Source organism: Talpa occidentalis, unplaced genomic scaffold (assembly GCF_014898055.3).
Source record: "Talpa occidentalis isolate TD23 unplaced genomic scaffold, MPIMG_talOcc4v2.1 talOcc4.6, whole genome shotgun sequence".
NCBI classification, from domain to species: Eukaryota; Metazoa; Chordata; class Mammalia; order Eulipotyphla; family Talpidae; genus Talpa; species Talpa occidentalis.
The window spans coordinates 119,968,895-119,993,513 of record NW_023604972.1 but is presented as its reverse complement, the minus strand read 5'-3'; the positions used below and the strand labels follow the sequence as shown (position 1 = coordinate 119,993,513).

The 24,619-nt window shown below is 42.6% G+C and overlaps 1 protein-coding gene and 1 long non-coding RNA gene across 2 annotated transcripts in view; one reads left to right on the top strand and one right to left on the bottom strand.

Annotated features, from left to right (window-relative positions):
• Positions 1 to 24,619, top strand: part of OSMR (oncostatin M receptor) — a 43,169-nt gene that overhangs the window by 7,252 nt on the left and 11,298 nt on the right. Inside the window, exons 2-11 of the mRNA XM_054688211.1 lie at positions 3,692 to 3,777; positions 5,517 to 5,695; positions 10,460 to 10,637; positions 10,754 to 11,029; positions 12,238 to 12,367; positions 12,892 to 13,043; positions 15,945 to 16,087; positions 16,418 to 16,571; positions 19,732 to 19,808; positions 21,061 to 21,283. Coding sequence (XP_054544186.1) covers positions 3,705 to 3,777; positions 5,517 to 5,695; positions 10,460 to 10,637; positions 10,754 to 11,029; positions 12,238 to 12,367; positions 12,892 to 13,043; positions 15,945 to 16,087; positions 16,418 to 16,571; positions 19,732 to 19,808; positions 21,061 to 21,283 — 1,585 coding nt within the window. The 5' untranslated portion in view covers positions 3,692 to 3,704. The remainder of the gene's footprint in view (positions 1 to 3,691; positions 3,778 to 5,516; positions 5,696 to 10,459; positions 10,638 to 10,753; positions 11,030 to 12,237; positions 12,368 to 12,891; positions 13,044 to 15,944; positions 16,088 to 16,417; positions 16,572 to 19,731; positions 19,809 to 21,060; positions 21,284 to 24,619) is intronic.
• Positions 9,247 to 24,238, bottom strand: LOC129144753 (uncharacterized). The gene is made up of 4 exons (XR_008549287.1): positions 24,131 to 24,238; positions 23,253 to 23,335; positions 9,862 to 9,910; positions 9,247 to 9,463 (listed from the first exon to the last, which is right to left on the bottom strand). It is a non-coding gene; the product is annotated as an uncharacterized LOC129144753 (long non-coding RNA).

The window sequence follows — 24,619 nt, the reverse complement described above, 5'->3', positions numbered from 1 at the left end:
GCTACCTGTACTACATCTCTTGGCAACAGCCAGTCCTATTGGCTATAAATACTCTGCAGATGCTTCGAGGACATCCGAACTTACACCCCAGCAGGACCTCTCCCATGAGCTCCAGGCCATGTATCCATCAGGCTTCTATGTATCCTTGGCTTCCCCACTTAGATATCAAATAGGAACCTCAAACTTAACATGTTACAAAATGAGTCCTGGTTATAGATCACAAAGTCTGTTCTTCTTATTCTCCTAAATTATAAGTCCCTTCTTCCAAGGGCTCAGGACAAAATTCTTGGAACCATTGGCATGTCTCACTTTGTCAGCATCCCATGTCTTCCCAGCTCTGTCTTTAAAATCGCTGTCAAATTCCACCTGCCAACATCGTTCTCCCTGGAGTACTGCTTCTCTTTTTGCCCCTCAATCTCTTTGCATTACAGGATCCTTCCTGTGCTGTGTAAGTTAGACCACCTCGCTCAGAGTAGAAGGTAAAGTTGAGTGTTTTCCCTGTCTGCCCTCCCCCTCTGCATGCTGTGATTCCATCTCCTGTCACTCAGCTCCTTGCTTACTCCAACACCCGGGTCCTGGTTCCTTGAAAATGCCAAGCACTCTCCCATCCCAGGATCTTTACACAGTTTGCTCCCTCACCCCCAAGCTTTTCACGGTGTTGGTGAGGGTTCCATTGGGAAGCAACTGATAGGCTCCATCAGGAAGCAACTGATAGTCTGAGAACTGATTGGTTACAGGGTAGGGAGAAAGGGATCACATGGGTTGTGCTGTCAGCCACCTGGGAAACAGCTGGCTTGGAGCCATAGGTTTCTGTGTGCTTCCTCCATTGTCACCCTCTGTGTCATCAGGAAATACAGTTCATGTGGTGTGTCCCAATAGGTGTCTCTAAGATATTCTTCCAGCTGCTGACTCTGCAAGTTCTGATGAACTTTATTGCCTTTGCCAGGAGGTTTGCTGACAACAGCTAGGACTCGCAGTCCTTGTGTAAGTGGCGCTGAGGTGAACGCAGTGGCTTTCCAGTCACCACTGCAAGCAACCACTCATTCGTGATCACAATGTCACCATTGCCATGTGCCAGTCTGTATAAAATTGCACAGCAGAACTGATGAAAATCAAAGCAGTAAATTCAATAGCTGCTGAAGGTAAACTTGTATTCTCCAGCTGATGTTGGTGAGATGGTGAGACAGACCATCCAGGTGATTCTCAAAGATTTCCTCAGATTCCAACACTTTTGTCTGTCATTCAGTCTTGTTTCATGCAACTTTTATCCTTCAGTTTCTGGTTATCTTTAGTTGGTAGGTGGCTTCTAACTATTAGTTTTAATTTTTTGTTCCCCTTGACTTGTTAAATTTTTGCAACATGCAAAATGCTTTATTTGCTAGCACTCTAAATTTTCAAGAACATTTTGAATCATCCTATCCTTTAGAGAACGTGAGTAACATGCATATCATCCCCTGAATCATCTGCTTTTAAATTTATGGGCTGAGATTTCCTTCCATTGTAGCCCCTTGCATTACTCAAGAAATGGAAATGTATGCACCATGAGGCGCTGTACTTGTGCAGTGCGACTGGAAGGGTAGGTTGCACTGTGAGTGTCAGGCTTGACTTCAATATTTTCCTCTGCCTGTCATTAGGTTCTAAGCAGAAATTATTTTCTCTTGAATTTGTTTTCACTCTGGGCTTTGATATGCAGTGTTAATAGGAACCTGTTTGAAGTTGTAAGCAGAGATTTTAGAGAGGTATGAATAATCCATTTGCCAAAAGCAGACATAGCAGAAAGTAGTGCTTAGAGGAATATGAGTGAAACCTGTCATTGCCGACACATTGGACTCTCCTGCAGGTGGGCTGGAGCACCCCGGAGCAATTTAAGGGTGTGGTCTACCCATTCCAGGTCTTCACTGTTGTTCTCATTTACTTGAAAAATAAAATTAAAAAAAAAAAAATAGAGAGAGGTGAGTGAACAACGAGTGTTAAAAATTGATGATGTGTGTGGGCCTCCCCGGTGGTGCAGCGGTTGAACACTGGGTTGCGAAGCTGCCCGCAGCCTCTGCAGCACTGGTTCGATCCCCCGCTGCTCCCCGACCACCGGAGGAGGGTCCCACATGGCGCGCAGACCTCTCCTGCCGCCCGCTGCTCCCCTCGGCAGTGTACTTCGGTCGTTCTGCCTGCTCTGCTCCCCGCTCTGGCTCTCGTGAATTCTCTCACCCTCCCGCACTTCTGACTGTACCCAGTGCTTGTATAAACAAACAAACAAATAAATAAATAAATCTTAAAAAAAATTGATAATGTGGTTCTTGGAGTGTCTAGCTTTTGATGAAATCCAGGCAAAGCTTGTCTGAATTATGTCATTGTTTCTCTCTGTGATGAGTCAAACTTAGAAGCACAAAAGTGAAATATCAGTGCTTCCCCTCACTAACATGTTCATTATTAAATTAAGAACTTCACCTTCTCAAGGCCATGCTGTCAGATTGTCTAGTGTCTTAGAGTGCTTTGCCTTTCTTTTCTTCAATGTATTTTATAATTTCAAGCCTTACATTCAAGTCTTTAATCCATTTTGAATTAGTTTTTATGTGAGAGAGTCATCTATTCTCATTCTTTTGTTTATGGGTATCTGGTTTTCCCAACGCCATTTGTTGGCTCTTTTGTCATAGATGAGCTGTCCATCAAATTGTGTCTTTATTTCTGGCTCTCAAACCTATTCCATTTGTCTGTGTGTCTGTTTTTATTCCAATACCATGCTGCTTGAATTACTATGGCTTTGTAATATAGATTGGAGTCTGGAATATAATGTCTCCATTATTATGTTTTGTATCGCTCTCCTCTCATGGATGGAGAACTGAAAATAAGTTTGAACAATGAAAAACTGTGTCCTTAGTTAGAATGTTCTTATTTTCCCTAGATGACTTTTTTTTTTAATTGAAGTAATATTGGTTTCTAGGATTATATAGCCTTATAAATCAACATCTGAATATAGGACATTATGCATTATGGTCACCAGCAAAAGTCTAGTTTCCACTTATCATCTAGGTGAGATTTTATTGAGACAGGGAAGAGTGGCGATGACTCACGCATAAGTAACTATTCCAAATTTTAAGACTGATGTTTTTTCTCTTTCCAATTGGAGTCTGCCTTTTGTATTTAACTTTTGTTTTTCTGACTTTCTTTTCTTTTCCATACTTTACATGGTTTGAAGAAATTGTAGATCAGTTACTTATTGCCCTTAGCCTCAGTGGCACACAACTGTAAGGTGACTCCTGCATCCGGGATCAGCTGCATCTGGGTGCAGGCCAACCTGGGCTGGTCCCAGCTGGAACAGTTGTGGCGACTCAGTTCTGCATCATCTGTGCTCAGTCTCCTCAGGAGTCCAGAAGGGCAGCCCAGAAATGCTCTTTTTATGTCACAGGCAGAAACACAAAAGTGCATATAGGGCTGCACAGGTATCCTAAAGAACAAGTTCAAAGCCACACACAGTCACTGCCTCATGCGTGACCAAAGGGAGCCACATGGAGTGAAGAATTAAGCCCTGTGAATTCAGGAGGGGAACTCCAAGTCACACAAGAAGAGGCATGGATATGGGGAGGAGAAAAGAAAGGGGGGCTTTCGCGCCTTATCTACCACAATCAGTTCCATGAAACCTGCTCACAACTAAAGTTTAATAAAATTTCTCTTCTTTGTGATGTATCTTTTTCAGGAAACCAGATCCTATGGCTCTTCTTGCTGCCTTTCAGACAGCATTCATTTTCACATTGTTGCCATTGAGACCGTATCAGAATCAAGGTAAGAAGCAGAAAGAACAGTAAAGAAAAAGCCACATAGAGAGAAAATGAGGTAATCGGTTGCTTTGGGGTAAAGTTGAACGATTCTCTTTTTCTTTGGAAATAACTTGGAGTTGGTTAGTGGCTCACATGAGTTGTCCATTCTCTCATACCCATGGATACTTAGCCTTCCTTCCCAGATCTTGATTCCATTTACTCGGCCTTACCTTAACCCAGATTTCCTGGTGAGCACCCTGATCATTGGACCTCATCCCTCAGAACTTCACGAGCCTCTGGCCCCCTCCAGAATCCCGTCCTGGTCACTGTCCTGCCTTGGCAGGACATTGTTTGACATTCCATTCCTTGCCACCTTTGGTTACAAGACGTTCCTGCCTTATCAGTGGGGGTACAGTGCAGTCAAAGGGAGCACGGGTTTTGGTATTAGAGACATCTGTATTTAAATCCCAGATAGCCTTATACAAGTTATTTAGTTTCTTTGTCAATAAAAATTTATTATCTCAAAATTTTTAATAGGTATCATAGGACACAGTATGGGTAACACACCTGGCACTGTACCTGATAAAATGTACCTGCCCTCTATTATCGTTGCTGCTATTTTTACCTCCTGATGAGGAAAACAGCACATGAGATTGGAAGTTTTGGATTGTTTTTTCAGTATTAGAGATTGCTTCCAATTTTTGTTGATGATAGGAATTATTCTCTTGCCTTTAATTGCCAGAGGGGTTTTGATCATAAGAGAAATCTTCATAGAACTCAAAAACTGAATGATTAGCAGATGGTCCTTGTGATACCTCAGAGTATCAGATACCAGTTGATTTAATTAGCATGGTTTCTGTCTTTTCAAAATCATTCGCTAAGACCCCCTCCAACAATAAATGAAACCAGTTGAGTGAGCAGTACACAATCCATAATTCCAAAGGAATTGTGTCGTGTTTCCTCCTCTTAAGTGAAAACTGGGGACTTGTTTTTCTCTAAGAACCAGCCATGACTCATTCCATTGAGTCCTATCCTTTCCCTTGGTCTGTTTCCTAAGTTCAGTGATCCCAGCAAAGCTGTTTCCTGCTTGAATCTCTATTCTCTTACAGACTCTGTCACATCATTGAGGACTCTATGAATGTATTGTGCCCTGTTATTTCACAGGTGTCCTCTGTGTCCCTCCAGCGAGGCTCCTGCCTTGACCTAGAACCTTTTACATGCACTTTAAAAGCACTAAGTGCCTCTCTGTTGGTGGGTCCCATCCTAAGAGTCCAGAGAATTCCTCCTAGAGATGTTTTAAGTTCAGTGCATTGAGATATAAGCAATTATGTCTGGAGATGGGAAATGCTCCAACTTTATAGCTATTTAATAAGCTACCAAATACTTTCAAAAATAAAACTTTCTAATTTTGATTTCCAGAAATTTGGAATTTAAAGCAAAAAGACCTGATTCTTTATTTAGCTTTACTATGTTTCTAAACCAGTGAGCTGTCCAATGAAGTGTCCTTTGTTTTAACTGCTTATTAATTTATTCACTTGTGTTAATTTGTTAAGCAAATCATTTTGCACACTTAGATTTTAATTTTTTCATCTGCCAAGTGATTTCTAAATTCTGTTCCAGCTTTCATGGTGTCTGATTCTAGATGCATATGTGAATAATATTTTCCAAAGCTAAACAATGTTGATACTGAACAACTTAATTATCTGTGACTATTCAATCATGTTCCTATTAAATGTTATTTCATATCTTGTTTTGATCTTTCAGTCTTGTCTGAAACTTTACTCTTGAATCCTGAATCACTGAATATTTCTATCAATTATTCACATCAACGTTTGCATTTACAATGGAGTGTCCACAACCGCAATCATTATCAATTAAATCAATTAAAAATGGTTTTTCAGATACAGATCAGTAGAATTAATACATCCAATACCATCTGGGTGGTAAGTAATTTTTTGACTCAATATTTAAAATATTATTTTCTGATGCCCTAATTTGTGTTTTACAACATTCAAAAAATCTCAACTTGAAAACATTTTAGGGAGACCAGATGTTCTTCCTAAACAAGTTGTATATCTGCACATCTGTGTTTTTACGTAAGAGGTCCCATGACAAAGTAATGTGACAATTCTTGTTTGGTAGATTGAATGGAATATATGGAAAAAAAACCCATATTTTCCTACTCTTCTCTGTCCCAGGAAGAGCTCTGTGTCTCCTTGTGAATACTAGATTCAGACATCTGTGAAGATCAGTCATCTTATTCTTCTTCCTTCTTTTTAACTTGTTCAACATAGATTTACCTAAATAAGGTGCGATTGTTTGACCTTTTTTATTGTCAGCATAGCTTGTTGGCAGCTTCTTTGCTTACCCTGTGCTGAAGTGCAGGAGAGAATGGCCTAGCTCTGTATGGTCAAGCCAGTACAGGGGTTCTGCATGACCATCCACGGGGGAGAGAAACTTTTACGGTCTCTCTTGTTGCCTCACATGTAGCTTTTCTATGACAAATTCAATCATAAGTCCTTAATTTCATTGTCTTTTTGCCTTTGAAGTATTTAGGGTAAATATTTTGCTCGTTTTGGTTCCAGTAATAGTTGTGTCTGTCTCACTTGATGCTGCCCATCCAGGGCGTGAAGACACTGGTAGTTTATTTCATTTATGGCCTGGGGAGTGTTTGTAATCTACACATACATCTGCTTAATTCATTATCATGGAATGTTGAAGGACAGTAGAATGTTCTCTCATTGAAGGGGAGTGGAGAATCGGCTGTTCTTATTTTTTAGTCTTGTCTGAACCCGAAGGTGAGGGGAGACACAGGAATGTGTCACTGCTGGGGACGTTGGTGACTCCACAGAGGGCCACTCCTCTCAAGCCATAGGGACACAGGTGCAGGGATCCAGATGGTTGGTTCCTTTAGAAAAAGCATACCGACCGCTCATTTTAAAGCGAGCTACTCTCATGTCGGTTCTTGCATTTGAGATCTGAGTGGCTGAAATTAAATGTAATTCTGATTCTGTTGATTTAGGGTTAACACCAGGTCTATAATTCTACCCCTCAAAGGGCAGTTTCCCACAATGAGTGTTGTTTGTGTTTTGATCTTAAACAATAGCAATGCATAAGCACCGCTGTTCACTGCCCCACATCCCCCACCAGCACGTCTTCCCATCCTCCCGCCGTGTACTAAACATTTTGGTATTTTCATACTTTTTTTGTATATTTTATAGAAACACTGGTGGTTGATTTAGACCCAGGAAAACCTTGAGCAAAAATTCTATTGAGGTTGAGAATTGTCTAAGAAAAGGAAATTTGAGATTTTTTTTTTCCAAATTTTTTTCTCAAAAGAATTGAGAAAACTAGTACTTAATATCCTCAGGGAAAGGAATCCTGAGCAAGTGGATGGGCAGTTCTTTCCCTTCTGATGGGCAGTTGTGCGTATCTTTTTTTACTGTTGGTTCATGCACTAGTTCTCTTTCCAAGCTCAAGCCGTTTATGGAACTCACCTCTATAACCTCCCGAGGTTTGAGATCTTTAACAATAGATTATATACAGTTTTCAAACTAAAGATGGAATAAAACTAATGATTAATGGTAAGAAGAGAAAAAGTTCTGCCTTATATTGTGTTGCCCCAACTCCCTAGCTTGGTGTGACCCCAACAGAGGAGAAACTCAAGGCCTAGGATGTTTGTCATGACAGCACCTGGGCAGGATCACCCTCACCCCCACACGAGCTGTCACACACAGCCCACCCAGGCCATCACGTGTCCTGAGGTCAGGGCAAAACATGTGCTCCCCTCTAGTTAAGGGGATGAGAGCTGAGAGAGGCCGCTTCTGGCTCAAACATAATACTCCTTTTGTAGTTGACCCCCATGATACCCCCTCACTCGTGTTGAGTGGAGGCAACTTCTAGATCCACGTCTCAGGCTATCGTGTTTCCAAATAGACTGAAGGAAAAGCATCTTGAGCTGCTTGCAGCTAGACCCAGGACACCGAGCTGCCTCCCTGTGGTGCTGGCCACTCGGAGCCCTGCTGCCTGCCGCAGCACACCTCACCCTGGGCGGGCTTCTCCCTGCCCGCCCGGCCCCTGGCTGCGTGAGTCCATTAATGGCAGAGCAGGGAGAGCCACTGAGCTTGCAGTGGCCGAGAGCATGAGTCGATCTGGAAATAGCACACGCTGCAGGGAGCAATCTGTGACCTCAGTTGGACTTTGTGGCAAATCTATGTGCCAGTTTCTGGGGACTTACTCATATCTGCCCTCGGCCAAATGAAACTTGCCCCTTCAGTTAATGAAAACAGCCCAAACACAATTCATCACATTGGCAAACACTCACTGAATTGATGCATTCAAGGAGAGTTTTATCTCCTGTAGAGACCACAAAGCACAAATTGAGGTTAGACAGAATCCACACAACAGTGTCTGGAAAGGAAGAGCCTATGCATATTCATGAATTGATGAAATCAGTCAACAATCTCAGGCTGTGGGCCAGGTCTAGGCATTGTGCAAAGTCTGGGTCTCTCTGGGCTGCGCAAGGATGATGAGAAAAGCTCAGAAAGGAGGGATCCTAAATGTGGGAGTTGGGGTGCAGGTGGCTAAACCGGTTGCTGTGGGATCAGGGTTAAGCCCAACCCTCTCCAGCATCTTGGAAGAAATACTGTTGAGGCCAAAATATGAAAGAGGGTTAGAAGCCAGTTTGACACAGAGGGTGGAAAGAATACCCTAGGAAGATCCAGCAGGTATGAGCTGAGACTTGAGAACGAGATTCTCGGCCTCAGGGCCCTGAACATGTGGGGGCAGGTGGGCCCCCTGGCTGACGATGCAGGGCCCCGGGGTTCACATGGAGGTTCGCTGTTCATCCTGAGAGTGATAAGGAGAGTGACAGGGTCTGACCACTGCATTTTGGCTGCACCTTGAATCATGGTCGGGGGCACTGGAGAAGGCGAAGTATGACAGGAATGAAGTGGGCTTCAGGGTCAGTCAGCAGAGGGCCTGGGGAGCGGATGACAGGAGTGGCTGAGTTGGAGAGCGAGGCAGGGCTTGAAATCCAGCCTGTGGCTTGTTGACCTGAGAGCGCGTAGTAAGGTCACCAGTGTTGACATGGTTCATTTTTTGGTCCTGGCTCTTAAACAATGTTAACCAAAATATACTTGAGATTGTGCATTGTAAATAGTGAAAGTCACATGGAGCAGGCCCTCAAAACCTGTAGTTTTAAAGTGTTTTATAATCTAGGAACATAGAATAAACTGAAGTAAAATACAAACGCTTTAAAAATTGGAGTTCCTTATAGAGGGAAAAAGGACCTGCAGGATTAGGTACTGCCGAGTGGGCTGAGCTGTTCTTCTGGCTCCAGGGCTGCTTCCTGAGCTCTGGGCTCTGTTTAAGCTCAGCCTCCTGGGGAGGGGAAGGCAGACCTGAGGGAGGCCTCAGCACTTGCCAGCTGACCTGCATGCAGCCCCTTCTCCACCTTGTCAGAAACAGACACAAACTCTTTTTCCCCCACAAAATACAAGCTGTTTTTGTCCTGGATTCCCAGCTGTGAGGGCCCAGAGCAGGTGTCCTGGTGGCCCACACAGGAATGTAAGTACCTGAAACTGTGGGACCGTGAAGAAAAATGAAGCACAGTCCCTGCTTGGTGAGGCCACGTGCAAACCAGGGACACGCCACAGAGGAAGTGCCAACAGCTACGTGCAGTGTACAGGAGACGTAGGGGTGGGAAGAACCTAGAGGAAAGCAAGAAAGGCTTTATGAAGGAGCTGAGGTGTGACCTGAACATGAAGAATGGGATCAGTTCCCCTGCAGAAGGACAGTGGGACACGAAACTCAGGGCGTTGTTATCAAACACTGAGGCATAAATGCTGGGAGCTATTCCTGAAGTGTGACCAGAGAGCAGGTTCTTGCATGGAAGGGATAGGTTGGTGTTAGACTGTAGATGGCCTTGAATGGCAGGGGAGTGTGTAGAGGAGTTTTTGTACCTACTGAATCAGAGAATGAAAATAACTGTGTCTTAGAAAAATTAAGAGTAGCAGCTGTGCCAGAAAACTTAGGCAGTTCAATGTAGGCAAAATTTTCAGAGAATTCTGTAAGACATTGCTATGTGATTATCATCGTTGGGACTCACGATTCTAATAGCTGTGGAGTTTCCGGGACAGTCCAGGTGGCCATGATATCTGAAAAGTTAAGAGACAAAAACAAAAGCACAGTGAGATGTGGAACACCGTATATTGACTTCTAGGAGGCAATGAAACTCCTTGGTACCCATGAAGGACTGTCCTGTCTACTAATATTTAGCCAAGCTGACCTGATCTTGACTAAAAATGAAGTGAAAAAAAAAATACTTGCCAATCCTGCTTACTTTTTAAAAATAACTAATTTTTCAGTTTTTCAGTATTTTCTTAGCAGCTTCTGTATAACCAGCACCTCTGTCTCTGACCTCTCCCTGCACAACTTGAGTAGCTTCAATTTTCTCTCACTTCCTCCATATGAGCCCCCCTGAAATCCAGACGGATTGAGAACCAGGTTTCCAAAAGACAGGAGTGATGAGTGGTTCCTTGCTGAGACATCAAAGCAGGGGAGCTGGCTGATTAAGAGGGGACTGCTCTTGCATAAATTGTGGAGTTGCAGTGGACTCCTGGATGCCTGCTTTGGAATATGTCAAGCCACGTCAGCTCCGAGGAGAACATGACTCTATGTTTCCACGTTTTTCTCTTTATCTCTAGGAGAATTATACCTCTACTGTGAAGTGGAATCAAGTTCTACATTGGAGTTGGGAATCTGAGCTCCCCTTGCAATGTGCAGCCCACTTTGTAAGAATAAGGAGTATAGTGGAGGTGGATGATGCCACAATCCCCAGACAGATGTCCTGGAGCAATTGGAGTTCCTGGGAGAAAGTAGAAGGTAAGACATGAGGTGATAAGGGAGGGGATAGAGTTAATAATTTTTTTTGGCATCAGTAAGTGGTGGAAGTCCCCCTTGAGGAACTTTGAGTTCAATTGTGTTTTTGACTCCCGCAGGACAGAATCCCCCTGGACATGAACAATTGGTGATTTTCCCTAAAGACAGGACAGTGGAAGAAGGCTCCAATGTCACATTTTGCTACATTTCTAGAAGCCACCAAGAGAACATATCATGTCATTTGGAGGGAACATGGATACATGGAGAACAACTTGATCCAAATGTAACTGTGTTCACCCTGAATAATGTGCCTTTCATTAGAAACACAGGGACAAATTTCTTTTGTAAGGGGGAAGACGATGATATTTTGGATGGCACCGTTCTCTTTGTTGCAAGTAAGTAAGGGACTTGTCCTCTGTGCCCCTCCCCTTCCCATTTCCTGTGAAATAGGTGGAATCTCCTGTACCAGATGACAAGTAAACATTTTCAATCTCTACTTTATTGTTTTCCAAGACTTCTATAAGACTGGAGAGTCTAGGACAATGCTTGCAGGATTTCCCGTTGTTTTCTTGAGCTTCCTGACAAGTTTATTCCTAGGAACCAAGAGGATTTAAGAGGAGAAAGTTCAGGTCATGACCTGGTCCCCTGAGAAAATTTCCTGATTTGCCTTAACCATGCAGGATTAGCACAAGATCCAGAGGGATGGAGGGGCTGCAGTCAGAAGGCTAAGAAAGACAGCTAAGGCTGTGCCCTGAAGACTGGGGTTCAGTCTTCTTCCTGAGTCCTGTACCCTGCATGGTATCTTTGCCAAGTTTCCAGTCTCTGAGTCAGTTTCCTCTTCTGTGAAATGGCCCCAGTAATTGAGGTTGTGAGGCTCAATGAGCATGGCAGGCCTGGCTCCAGTACAACTGCGCATAGTAGGAGTTCTGCAAACAAGGCCATGATGACTGTGCTCAACTGGTATGGACATCATGAGGTGCACCAACAAATGTTGGCCAATATTTCACTCTTGATGTAGGTTGGTGAGCGCATGCCCAGTGGCCTCCTGTGTTGAGACCTCCCTGCCCTGCACAGTAGGGAAATATCTGTGACTCCTTCTTCCCTGTTTTCCTACCAAAGGTTGTCCCCAGTGTCCTGGACACTTAGTTCATCTGTGGGTGGCTTCTAAGAGTGGCCATGACTCAGGGGACTTGGGCTTCTGCCTCATTGCTCGGACTCTCAGCTCCCGGGAGATGTGTTGACCAGGTTCTCAAAATCTGCCTGGCTCCTTGGTGTGCCCAGGAGAGCTCCTGGTTCTGTCAGCCAGGGCAGCCAAAATGAAACACCGGGCACCCTTGACTCCATCCATTTTTTCCACTGAATGGAGACAGTGCTGACTCCTATCTGATCCTCCATGAGACCTCAGAAAGGCACAGGAAAGGGAAGAAAAGAACCCAGGTGATGAAGAGTCTGAGATGTGACTTTTTAGAGTTGTGATGTGTCACCTTTCGTTCATATGATCCTTTCATTGTTCAGAATGGGCTCAGGCCCCAAAGAGAGCTTCCTGTGACTTGTTTTCAATAAAGGGCTTTAACTAGACCTTTCTTCTTTTTTATTCGAACAGAAGTGCTTGAGGAACCCAAGGACTTTTCTTGTGAAACCCAGAATTTCAAAACTTTGAACTGTACTTGGGATGCTGGAACCGACACTGCCTTGCATAACATGCCTTCCCAGAGCTACACTTTATTTGAATCGTAAGTTAGCACTGCTTATGTTACTGGCACATTTTTATTTAAGGTGTTTGTGATATCATACAAAAGTCACATCTAGATGTTGCAGAAACTTCAAACAAATATTTTAAAAGCACCCTGCCATAGTCAGGAGAAAATCTTCAAGTAGTCACAAGTGTATGCTATTTCTACCTAACTTTTGTTTAAAGATAATGTAACATAAAAATGATAATAAAGACAGTGGTGAATACTGATGTGAAAACAGTTCCATCTGATGAGCTGAGTCAGCCTAAGTTCTGACTCTTCGAGAATATTCCACGTAAATATAAGGAGTGTTCTCACCACACGAGAGGGAGTCAATTCTTCGATATACCATATAAATCATTTTCATTGAAGCAATATTTTCATGGTTACTATTTGTTGGAGATGGATCAGTCATATTTGTGAACTTAGTTTTAATGCCACTCAGTGTGCCCCCAAGAGATACAGAGAGACACACCTGAGCCAGCAAAAGTGTAAACCTTAAAATTGTTTTGTTTTGTTTTAAGAATTTCCGGGAATAAGAAACTTTGTGTACACAAAAACTGGTGTAATTGGCAAGTAACTCAAGACTCACAAGAAATGTATAACTTCACACTCCTGGCCAGAAACCTCTTAAGACAGAGAAGTGTCAATATTGCTTTTAACCTGGCTCATCGAGGTGAGAGGAGAGTCTGGTAGCCTCTGTGGTTACCAGTGTATCTTTGGTAGCCTATGTGTTTAAATAAACATGCTGCAGAATTTTGCTGAATTCACATCCTAAGTAAAAGTTTTAATTTATAATTCTTCTTCATTCCATACTTCTCTTTGTGGATGTACGTGTGATCCATGATCCCCTGTGATTTGTTGGTTTGGATAACATAATAAACACCAATGAGCTTGTTTCTCAACATTGAAAGTAGAATTTTGACAATAATTTCTTTCATCTCCCATTCCACCCCACTCCTTCCACCAGTATAATTGCAGGTTTAAATTGTGTGTGTATTTTCATTTTTCATGTAATACTGGAAACACAATGTTTTTGTTTGGTTATAATGTATAAAAGACATCAAGTTGTATGTGATAATCTATTAATTCCTTTTTATATAATATTTAATTGATAAGATTTACCCACATTATTGAGTATTGCTTTTGTTCATTCTTTTTCATTGCTGCATAGTATTTCATTGTATAAATATATACAACGTTTTATTCATGCACTTCCTTTGATGGATTGAATCAAGGTTTTTGCTCTTTGCTACAATGCTAATCTGAGCATTTGTGTGTGTGTATATACACACACTTAGTATACATCTATACATGTTTTTCTTGATTACATATATAAAAGAGTAGAATCTGCAAGAACATAGAAAATGTGAATGTTCAATTTATGAGATTATGCCAAATGATTTTCTAAGTAGTTACCCCAGTTATACTACAGCCCTTTAGATTTATGCATTCTGTTTAAGTTGGTATTGTCACCCTTTTCATTTTTGTCAATTAAATGAGTACAAAATGACATTTTATGATTTTGATCACATGTCCTTGAAGATAAAGATCTCTTCTATGTTTTCACTGTATCTGACTGTATCTGTATCTGACTCCTCTTTGATGAGAAGTAGAATCTATACATACCCATTTTTTTTCTGGGACGCTCATTTTTCTCCTTTTGCCTTTTTAATTCCTACATATATTTTATATTCAGCTTAATCATGACTTTATTCAGTCAACTCATTACAGAGTGCCTTCAATGTAGCAGACACTGAGGATACAGCAGTGAACAAAACTGAATAACTTCCCATAATTAGCTTACATGTTAGTGAGTGTTGGGGTAAGGGGTGGAGTGAGAATGGGGAGTAGAAATACAGTAAACATGTAAATAAGTCAATATAAAAATCTCAAAACTCGACATGTACTGTGAAGAAAAATAAATTTTAGTCCTGGGAATGTCTGAGCTGCTTCTTCTATAAAGAAAAGCTTCACAGAAGGAATGGCCAAAAACTCCCCAAACCTGGTAAAATACAAAAATCTACAGATTCAAAAAGCTCAAGTTAAAACCTCAAAAAGGATAAAAATCAAAGAAACCCTACAATGCAGCCTGAGTGGTCTTTCAGCACAATACCTGAGGGAGCTGAAGCATGAGGAGGGAGAAAACATCTAGATGAAGGACATTTGAAGCAAAAGCAATAGAATTTTAAAAGGTCATGGGTTGGGGACAAGGTCTGGGTTTTTAGAGAGACAGAAAGAAGTTCCTTGTGTCCTTCCTGTGAGAGAGAGAAGATTGTAGTGGCAGGCAGTGGCCTGATCAATGTGAAACTTGACACCACATTTGAATGGGAAGGTGTTAATCAGGACCCATAAATGATGTGACTTCCTCTGTAGGAACAAAATCACTCAGACTGCAGTGTAGGCATTCTTCGATTTTATCCTCTTTGAGATTTTAACTTGAGCTTCTTGAATCTGTAGATTTTTGTATTTTACCAGGTTTGGGAAGTTTTTGACCATTACTTTTTCAGCATGACACATTTTCTCCTTTTTTTCTGGGGCTCTAACAAATGTTACAATTTTTCTTATTGTCCCCTGTGGCTTTAAAAGATTGATTTTTAAAAATTCTTTTGTCTCCCTCTTGTTTATATCTGATCATTTTTAGAGACACCCAAACACATTTTTTTTTCCATGATCTCCCAGCTACCTTTCTCTTACTCTGGAACAATATTTTGATTCTTCAGCCAGCAATCGGGCATGATAGCTACCCATGTGTGGCACTGACTTCCACTCCTATGCCAAGTGTTAGGAAGACTGATAATAAAATGTCAGCTCACTGCCAGTTCAGCAACTTCGTGTCTAGCTTTCTTCCGCCTACCTGCCCTTCTTCAGCAGCTGCTCCATGCTCTGTGCATGTTGTGGTCATTGGGATAGCCTGAGTGGAAGGAGCTTTCTCCATCTTTCCAATACCTGAAACTCAACCAGTCTTATTTCAGATATTCTGTTTTTCAGTTCTTAAATTTCCTTGTGATTCTTTAAAAAAAAAAAATCTTTTCCTTCTGAGAAGTGTTTTCCTTCTATTCATGCCAGATGCACTTTTGCTTCATGGATTGGCTTTAAAGTCTTTAACTAGTAACCTTGAGGGAGCCATTACACTCAGTGGGTTGTTCTGATGTTGCATCAATTGATTGCCTTTCCTTTGGAAACTGGTGGCTTTCTGGGTTTTCTTTTTTTGTCAAATAATGTTGAATGGTGCCCTTGCTGTTGTTGACATTGTCTGGGGTAGCCTCGGTTTCTGTCATATTCTCCCTTTGGGCTGCTTCTCCAAGTTTTGACTCCTCTATGATCTGCCTCTAATTTTAAGAGTTTCAGGTAGTTTCATTTTGTATTTGGTTCATTTTTTACTAAACTCAGTATGAGAGAAGGGCTGTCATTGACTTACTGCATCTTGACTCTAAGTCTGGTTTTGTTTGCCATTTTCCCAAGAAGAAGCAAGAAGTGCATATGGAATAAATCAATGAAGAATTGAATTGCCTATTTACCAAGGTTGTTTAATTTTTCTTTTGCTTTGTTCCCTTTTGTGTATTTGTTTTGACAGTTCATCCCAAGTCTCCCTTTGATTTATTCATTAAAAACAACAGTGCCACAAAAGCCACCGTGACCTGGAAGGTGCACTCCATTGGGAATTATTCCACACTCTTGTGTCAGGTCGAACTCTGCGACAAAGGAGAAGTGATACATGTAAGAACGCTGATTCATTTTCTCTTTTTAACAGTCCCTTTATGTCCTGAGTGGAGACAATTTTTAAACAAAATCTCTTTAAGCTATTTTCATGTGGGTTCAAATGGTGTGGTTTACCTGTTTTTAATTTTTAAAAAGTCTTTGTAATTAATCACAGGCTTTTGAGGGCTGGGGAGAAGGCCTTAGACATTTTATTTTCCCCAAGAAGAACTAGCCTTTTTCCAGGTAATATTTGTCATAGTGTGATTTGCCTTTGCAATGAGGTCTGCTCACCAATACTTCTGTCTTCTTATTTCCATCCTTTTTCTGCCTTTTATTTTTTTAATCAAGAGGCACAATGTTTCTGTGAAGGTTAATGGCAAATATGTCTTATGTGACCTGGATCCCGACACAGAGTATATGGCCCGAGTACACTGTGCTGATGCCAACCACTTCTGGAAATGGAGCAAGTCGATTAGTCAAAATTTCACCACACTTGAAGCTGGTATGTTCATCTCCCTGACATTTCATCCAAGGACTTAAACTGACTCACAGGAGATGGGCTGGCTTCCCTGGGCATTTGAAGTTGTACCAAACACTAAGGGGGAAGTATCACAACAGAGACTCAATGCCATCTTGAAAAAAAAAAAATCTGAACTAAACACCCATGAAAAGTGACTAGTATGATAGGACCTCAAACACTTGCCTCCAGTGTTCTTTCTACTGTCCAGTTTCTCTCTGAGCTTTGCCTTTGCCAAAATGGTTGGCAAAATCCAGCTGCTACTGCTGGATTCACATTGGATCTGGGGTGAGGCAAATAAATTTTTAATTCACAACCAGAAGCAAATGGTAGTGTTCATGGCAAGGAAAACATTGCTTTCATATCAAACAATCTCAGGCTTTCTTCTAGCAGCCATCAGTGAGTCCTTACCACCATGCTCTCTATGGTAATCTCCTCAATATCGACTCAACAAAGAATCTTTCCTCTAAATAACTGTGTCTCAGAGCTCCAGTAAGGCCTCCGCCATTCAGATGGTCCAGCCCTCCTTTCGTCTTCTTGCAATTCAAGATAAAGTCTTACTTAATGCTTGGCGTAAAGGCAAGGTGACTAGGGCCATTGATTGGAGAGACCGGCCTAGTTTGCAATGTTAATGAATGGCAGAAACATGACAGCAATAATAACAGTAAACACAGATTGAGTGTTTGGTAAGTGCCAGACTTAGCTCAAAGACTCACTGTTTTAATCTTCCCAGCATGCAGTAGATATTATCATCCCTGCTTTGAGGCTGAGGACATTGAGGCACAGAGAAAGTAAATAACTGAACTGGTCTAGCCAGCGAGTGATCGAGCTGATCCTGCCACTCACACGGGGGCGGTCTCACCCCAGCGCTCCACCCACATAATCTGGTTTTTTGCGTTCCACCTCTTGGTGGTGGTGTTACAACCGTGTTGCAAGTCCTGGCTATTTTATTACCAAAGGAAGGATTTTATGTATTGGTTTTCCTCCTTCTTGCTATTTGTGTTTCTAGACTGGCAGGGCTCTTCCTGGCCTCCCCTAAGAGGGACTCTCACTGGGTATCTTTAGGGTGATTGATCGGCGATCAATCGGCGATTGACCGGTCCCACATATGGGACCAGTCTTGAGTGGCTCCCCTGCTTGTCCACTGTTCCTGGCCACTCCCTGGCAATTTTTCCTAGGTGTGTAGACGTCTCAAGAATTCCTGCTGCTGCTGATAGTAACATGGATAGTAATAGCTCTGTTGTTTTTTGTTAAAAATTTTTACTTTACAAATACCACTTTGGTTTGTGGTATTTCATTTGTTTGTCCCATGCAAATTAATCACAAACATTACAACTATAATTAAATGCAAGAGGAAAATGGTCAAGGGATCAAGTTTTTAATACACTGTGTTTCTTGGGGTTATAATAAAATAAACTTAACTTTGTTTGGGATGATGACAAGAAAATGAAATGAATCTACTGATGGTGAATTAATTGATGTTTTTGGAAGTAACATGGCATACATTATGTAAATTTTAGGTGTGCATCGTTAAAAATCAACATCTGTCTATACTGCATTAAATTTACCACTGAAAGTCTAATTTATAGATGTCTTTAAACTTTGCCTCTGAAAAAATTTAGTTTAATGCAGAAAAAGTCCATGTTTATGTATACAATAGTCATACTTCAGTAGAATCATAATGAGCAGGGTTAAATGACCCCAGAATTTTGTGACATCGATGCATGCATTCACTGTACTCAGTGCTTTCTTCTCATAGTTCGGATTTACTGACCAGCTAAAGATTTTCCATTGAACTTGGAGTCCTATATTGGACCTGAGTATTTCTGTGTTTTATTTACTCTTGATACCTGCAGTAGCTTATTTAACAAGCTAAAACCTCCTGCAGTAAAGCTGCTTTAAATTGTATGGTTGGGCCTCCCTGGTGGCTCAAGGGGTTAAGCACCGCACTATGAAGCTGTCTGCAGCCTCTGCAGCAGGAGTTTGATCCCCAGCCCGCCAGGGAGCAACTCACATGGCGCAGCAGACCTCTCCTGCCTTGCCCGCTGTGGCCCTCAGCAGTGTTTCAGTCAGTCTGCCTGTTCTGTTCCCCGCTCTGTCTCTGGTGAACCCTCTCACCCCTACCCCCAGCATCTCTGGCCTGTACCCCAGTTCTTGTATGCATAAATAAATAAATCTTTAAAAAAAATAAACTGCATGGTCACCTTTAAGTTGAAAGTGCCAGAGATTCAAAGAAAAAAGGACTTACTTAAATTTCAATTACTGATACAAGCTTTGGAGTAACATTTCACTCTTCCATACATGCACGTGCTCCCTCACCCTCCTCCAAACCCCCTCTGCCTCCCATCCCCTCCCCCCCTCCCCCCCACCTGTTCCCTCTGGTAGCCAGTACGTTCTTTCACTGTGTTCAAGATTTATTCCCTAATGTATTTTGCCTGTGTACATGTTGGGGTTATTTGTATTCCACAGGTGAGAGAAACCATTTTTTTTTTTGTAAAACAGAGGGCTGCATTCTTAGTGTTATGTTCCAAAACAATTCTTGCAGAGAGATGTTTTGAAACAAGTCACAAATAACTGGCCCCCCAGTTTACTGTCAAGAACAAGGAGGCAAACTTGTGGCAGCTGCCCAGAGGGACCACAGCCGCCATCTGCCCCAGCCCTTCGGCTACTACTCCAGCCAAGGGGCAGCTGAATTGAGGTCATGACCCCGTGGATGCGGATGCATGGATGCGTTCATCCTGCCCTCGGGCTCTCCCTTTGTGAGCCTTTCTTGCAACCTTTGCAAATTGGCTGAGGAAGTAGCCATGGTCTGCTCTTAGAAATTAAAAAAGTGGGAAATTTAGCTAATTAACCTTCTGATGAATTATTTCAAAATTGTTGGTGTCCAGAAGACTAAGACTTTAGTTCATAAAGACTCATTTTTCAACAGACCTTTTGTAAAGCACCTGCCATGCATCTAGTGAGGCATGGACAGTGTGGCCTTGGAGAAGTGGGGGGAAGTCACAGAGTGCACATGTGAGAAGCAAGCCTCAGGAAGGACAGGCATCGCTACTTCCTTGACCAAAGCAGAACAGGATTGAATGTTCTGCCCTCTACACATATCGTGACCCAAGAATTTTTCTTTGTTTATTTTGGTTAATCTTAGCCCCCTCGAAGGCTCCTGATGTCTGGAGAAGGGTGAAATCAAAGCCAGGACAGCACGAGGTGACTTTATTCTGGAAGGTGAGAGGCACAGATTTGCTTGGCACTGTATCTGAAACTATGAAATGGGTGTTGGTGCAAGTCTTCTGCGTGGGCTGGTTTTCACAGGAGTCCAATAGAATGTCTTGCCCACTGGTGGAGTCCCTGTGCCACACCCACGTCCCTGGTGCTGGGGCCAGCAACTCCTCCCTCGGAAGCCCATGGCACCGTGGCCATGTGACTGTTAGAACCTGCATCTCAGTAACTTCTACTCAGGTTTCTCCCTCTAACTTTTGCAGGGCCCAGGGCGGGAGCGTAAGTGAAGAGAAGTACATACCATGTTTAAAAGTTATGACTATTCATACACCCAGAGTAGATATGTTGAAAAGTCATGAATCAAGCTAAAACACTGTAACACAAATTGTATGTGGGCCTTCCACCTTGACTTACATGCCTTCATGCATCCTGTGAGGCCAGGTTTGTATTCAGAATTCTCTGTTCCTTAGTGTTTCATGCCCAAACATGATGGTGTTGGGGAACTGCTCTGGCCAGAGCCACCCCACTTTCCTTCCCACCTCTATCTGGCCCACCCATGAGGACTCCTGAGTACATACCTGTGGACACGTTAGTCTGCCCAGGTTCTGTTTACACCCAAGCAAACAACCACGCCCTAGGCAGTTCTCAGATCTCGGGGTGCATCCACCAGGGATGCTGTCTGTCCTTGGAATGGGAGGCCCATGGGACAGGTCCTGGAAGTGGGTTTGGGACTCTGTGTGCAGGGAATTCTCTGCAGCCTGGAGGGTGGTCTAGAAGGGGGATGTGGCTCTGGGTCTAGGGGCTATAACCATGAGAACAGCTAGAAGAGGGAGTCAGCCTGGAGCCAGGCCTGCTGGGGCCTGCTAGGGGTGCTATTTTCCTCACATCTTTCACTCTTGTGCCACTGAGTCTTTCTTAAACCAGACTGAAGAGTCCCCTTCCTCTATATTCCTGACTTGGCCTCTCTTTTCTAAACACATTCTGCTCTTGAGAAGCTCATGTCCAAACAAACCCATTGTCTACTCAGCTTCAGTTAGATTAGAATCCCCAGGACTTCAGGCCTGGTTTGAAGGGTTATTTTCTCTAATGAACTGTTTTAATTTGCGGCTACGGAGGGGTGTGTGTGTGTGTGTGTGTGTGTGTGTGTGTGTGTGTGTGTGTGTTTAAGGCAGTTGAGAGACAGAAGAGATGAAAAAGTAATTATAAAACTCCCCTTCTGAGGAAAACACATTTTGAAACTATTATCAATTTTTTTTAGCCATTCTCAAAATTGCACGCCAATGGGAAGATTCTATTCTACAATATAATTATAGAAAATCTGGACAAATCATGTGAACTACCACCCCTCTCCATTCCTGCTTCGGCCAGTAACGAAACATTAACCCTCGACCTGTCTTCTTACCGATTCAACATCACAGCTAATAACAGTGTGGGCATGTCTCCTGCTTCAGTCATTGTCATTTCTGGAGACCCTGAAAACAGTAAGTCCTATTTTGTTTTGTCTTTATTCTCAAGGAAAACATTGCTGATGTTATTAGGTAGATGGATAAACTCAAAAGATGGTAACTCAGGGAGGCAAAATATCTAGCTACTAGGCACTGCTGTTCATTCTCCCTCAGGGTTTTCAGTGGAGGGAGCATGAGATTTCAGCCAGGCCTCAGTCGTTACTGCCCAGAGACTCTTCCACCACCTCGGAAGTTGTCTCAAGTGTACTCAAGTAAATGCAGCACCGGCAAAGCGTCCTTACTAAGAGCTAGAGTCAGTGTGAATGTGCTGGGCTTATGAAATAAGAGTTGCATTTATTCTATAGCAAAATATTTTGTCAGACTTTGCAACCTATAACAAGCTTGTTAACATTTCCAGAGATCACAAGAGTCTGGGCATCATCTTTCATGAGGTGCTTTGCTGGGTTGTAGAATAAAAGGTGATAACTGGCTAATCCCTTACCAAACAAGGTGGAAATGACCGTATGTGTAAAATCAACAGTGATATTAATTTCCTTCTTGGAAAGCTGTCAAGAGGTTGGATACACTAAGCCCTCTCCCCCAGCTGTAACACACTGAGTCAGTGCACACTTGGACACAATACATCTGGCAGGAGAAGGTCTGTAATGAACCTTACAATAATGTCTTGCTTCTGTTACTGCTATTAAAATTTTCAGACTTGCTTCTGTTATTGCTATTAAAATTTTCAGACTATGCTTATGAAGTGAAGGTCAGTTGTATTACTCCTATCATTCAAATTAGGCTTAAATTTGGGGTAAGTGGGCTAGATAAGAGGATGTTTTAAAATGACCCAATATGTCAAGTATAAAAGAAATTAAGAGTGTGGCATCAAAGAAATACTAAGGATTTGATATAATCTTGCTTGTTAGGAACTATATTAGAGGAGGAAATGTATAGTTGTATTCTGTCTTCATTAGGGACAGAACAGAAAAAGTAGACATTTTATTCTCCTGAATTCACCTTGGGGAGCTGATAGGTAAAAGAAAGACTGCCTCACCTGAAGCCCAGTTCAAACACGGCTAAGCAGTATTATTTGTTTTGGGGTCTTCTCTGCCTATGAATTACTAGCATATTTTCCTTCCCCATGCCCTGCTTTCAAATCCAAACCATTTCCTGTGAGTCTCTATCCAGACTTCCTTAAGTAATCTACCTTCTTAAATAACTAGTGTGAATAATGTCACTATTGTGCCATGAGGTAATCTGATAAGATTAGGCCAATTTATACTAACATGTAAATGGCTGAAAAGATTCCCTATCTTTTCCTTCTACCTCCATTCCTCAAAACATATTTACCATTTCTAAGAAGCAGCTTAATACACATTACGATTCTAAGTTCAGAGTGAAATTTCAATTGGTATGTATAAGTGAGGTGGGAAATTGTCCACTTCAATGTGAAAGAGATGTGTTTCTTTGATGGAGAAAGACCAGGCTGGCCATTTAGGAAAGATATTCTGAGAGCTTGGCGAATCCTTTGCCTAGTACTGAGAGCTTCACATTCCTTTGCGTGTTCCCAGTTGAATAATAACTTGGTGGCCTAGAAAATTTAATAGCTCTGTGTTTACACATCAGGATTGCTGTAATTAGGATTGCCACATAAAATACAGATGCCCAATGAAATTTGAATTGCAGATAAACAGTGAGTAAAGTTTTAGCTTAAGTCTATTCCATGGAATAGTGACTTCACACTTAAAATGTTTTTCTAAGCTGCTGCCTGCAGGCCCAGGCCCTGACCAGGCTGTGAAGTCAGCCTTGGGCTGTAAGAAAAATTCTCATCCCTCAAGGCCTCAGCTGATTCCTGAAATCAGTATAAAGGGTAGCCCACTGAGGCCATCTGAGTTTTTTTCTTATCATCGGACTTTAGGAAAACTACTCTGATATAGAAAATATGTTGAAGTGGTGGCTTTGACCACAAGAAGCAGGCATGTCCTTGAGTAATCTGACTTACTGCGTATCTGGATTGCTTTTTCTTTCTTTGTCCTCGACGTCTTCCCATAACATCTCAGAAGTCACACGTACTCCAGGGGCAGCCTGCATTATGTGGAGAAACTAAGCTGAATTATTTGTCCGGTTAAAGGTATTTTTCGAAAACAGATCAAGTAGCAAACACGGTTCTAGGTCAGAAGTCAGAAAGCAACATTTTGGGTCAAAGAGACAGATAGTAAATATTCCAGGCTTTTGCAGATCATAGTGTCCATTCCACAGTCCGTGTTCTTCAAGCGGTCGGTTTGCTTTTACAGCTCTTTAAAAGTATTAAAACCAAAAGCGTCAGGATCATATAAAAATAAATAATAAGCCTGAGGGCCTCCCTGGTGGCACAAAAAGTTAAGTCTCAGCACTACGAAGCTATCTGCAGCCACCACAACACAAGTGTGATCCCCAGCCAGGGAAGTGACCCACATGGCACAGCAGACCTCTCCTGTCTCACCTGCTGCTCCCCTCAGCAGTGTATTTCGTCAGTCTGCCTGTTCTGATCCCCACTCTGTCTCTGGTGAATCCTCTCACCCTCCTGCACATCTGGCCTGTACCCCAGTTCTTGTATAAATAAATACATAAATCTTAAAAAAAAAAAAAAAAAAGCCTAAGAGGCTGCATCTGCTGGTGGTTTGTCAAGCCTTGTTTTAGGTGCTAAAGTCGACTTGGGTCTCAGGTCTGGCTGAGGGCCCCCTGAAGGCAGGTATGAGTATTTTCTGCGAAGCCAAAGACTGGGAAACACCCGTGAAAACAGACCCCGTCCAAACCTTGTTGTCAATAAAGTGTTAGGGCTCTTGCCTGTTAGATGCGTGCAACCATCCCAGGCCAGGTATGTTCATTGTCGATACTCACAGGCTGAAAGAGAATTTTGGAGACTTCGACAGATTTTTTTACAGGCTTTTAATGCTGAGTGAGGGAATAGACCAGCTTTCCCTGTCAGCCTCTGCCTGGCATTCTCCCCCTCAGTCTCGTGTGATCTTGTAGCCTCATTGCAGAGTGACGCACCTTTTTGTCCCTCACCTCTCACACAGGTGCCCTCACTTACACATGCGCACCCGGTGGGCCCACGTGTCCCTCATCATAGGTACGTGTGCCCCTTGTCTGCACTGCTCCGCCCCAGGCATCCACGCAACCCAGGAGGAGGGCGAGACCGCAGGTGCCGGCCATATAGGCCAGCAGCGGGAGGATGGAAAAATGCCTGATTGACTTCATTCACCTCCACATTCAAATTCTTTTTTGACACTTCTACAAAATACACAATTAGGGCCTCCCCGGTGGCGCAGGCGGTTGAGCGCCACACTGCAGAAGCAGTCCGCAGCCTCTGCAGCACCAGTTAGATTC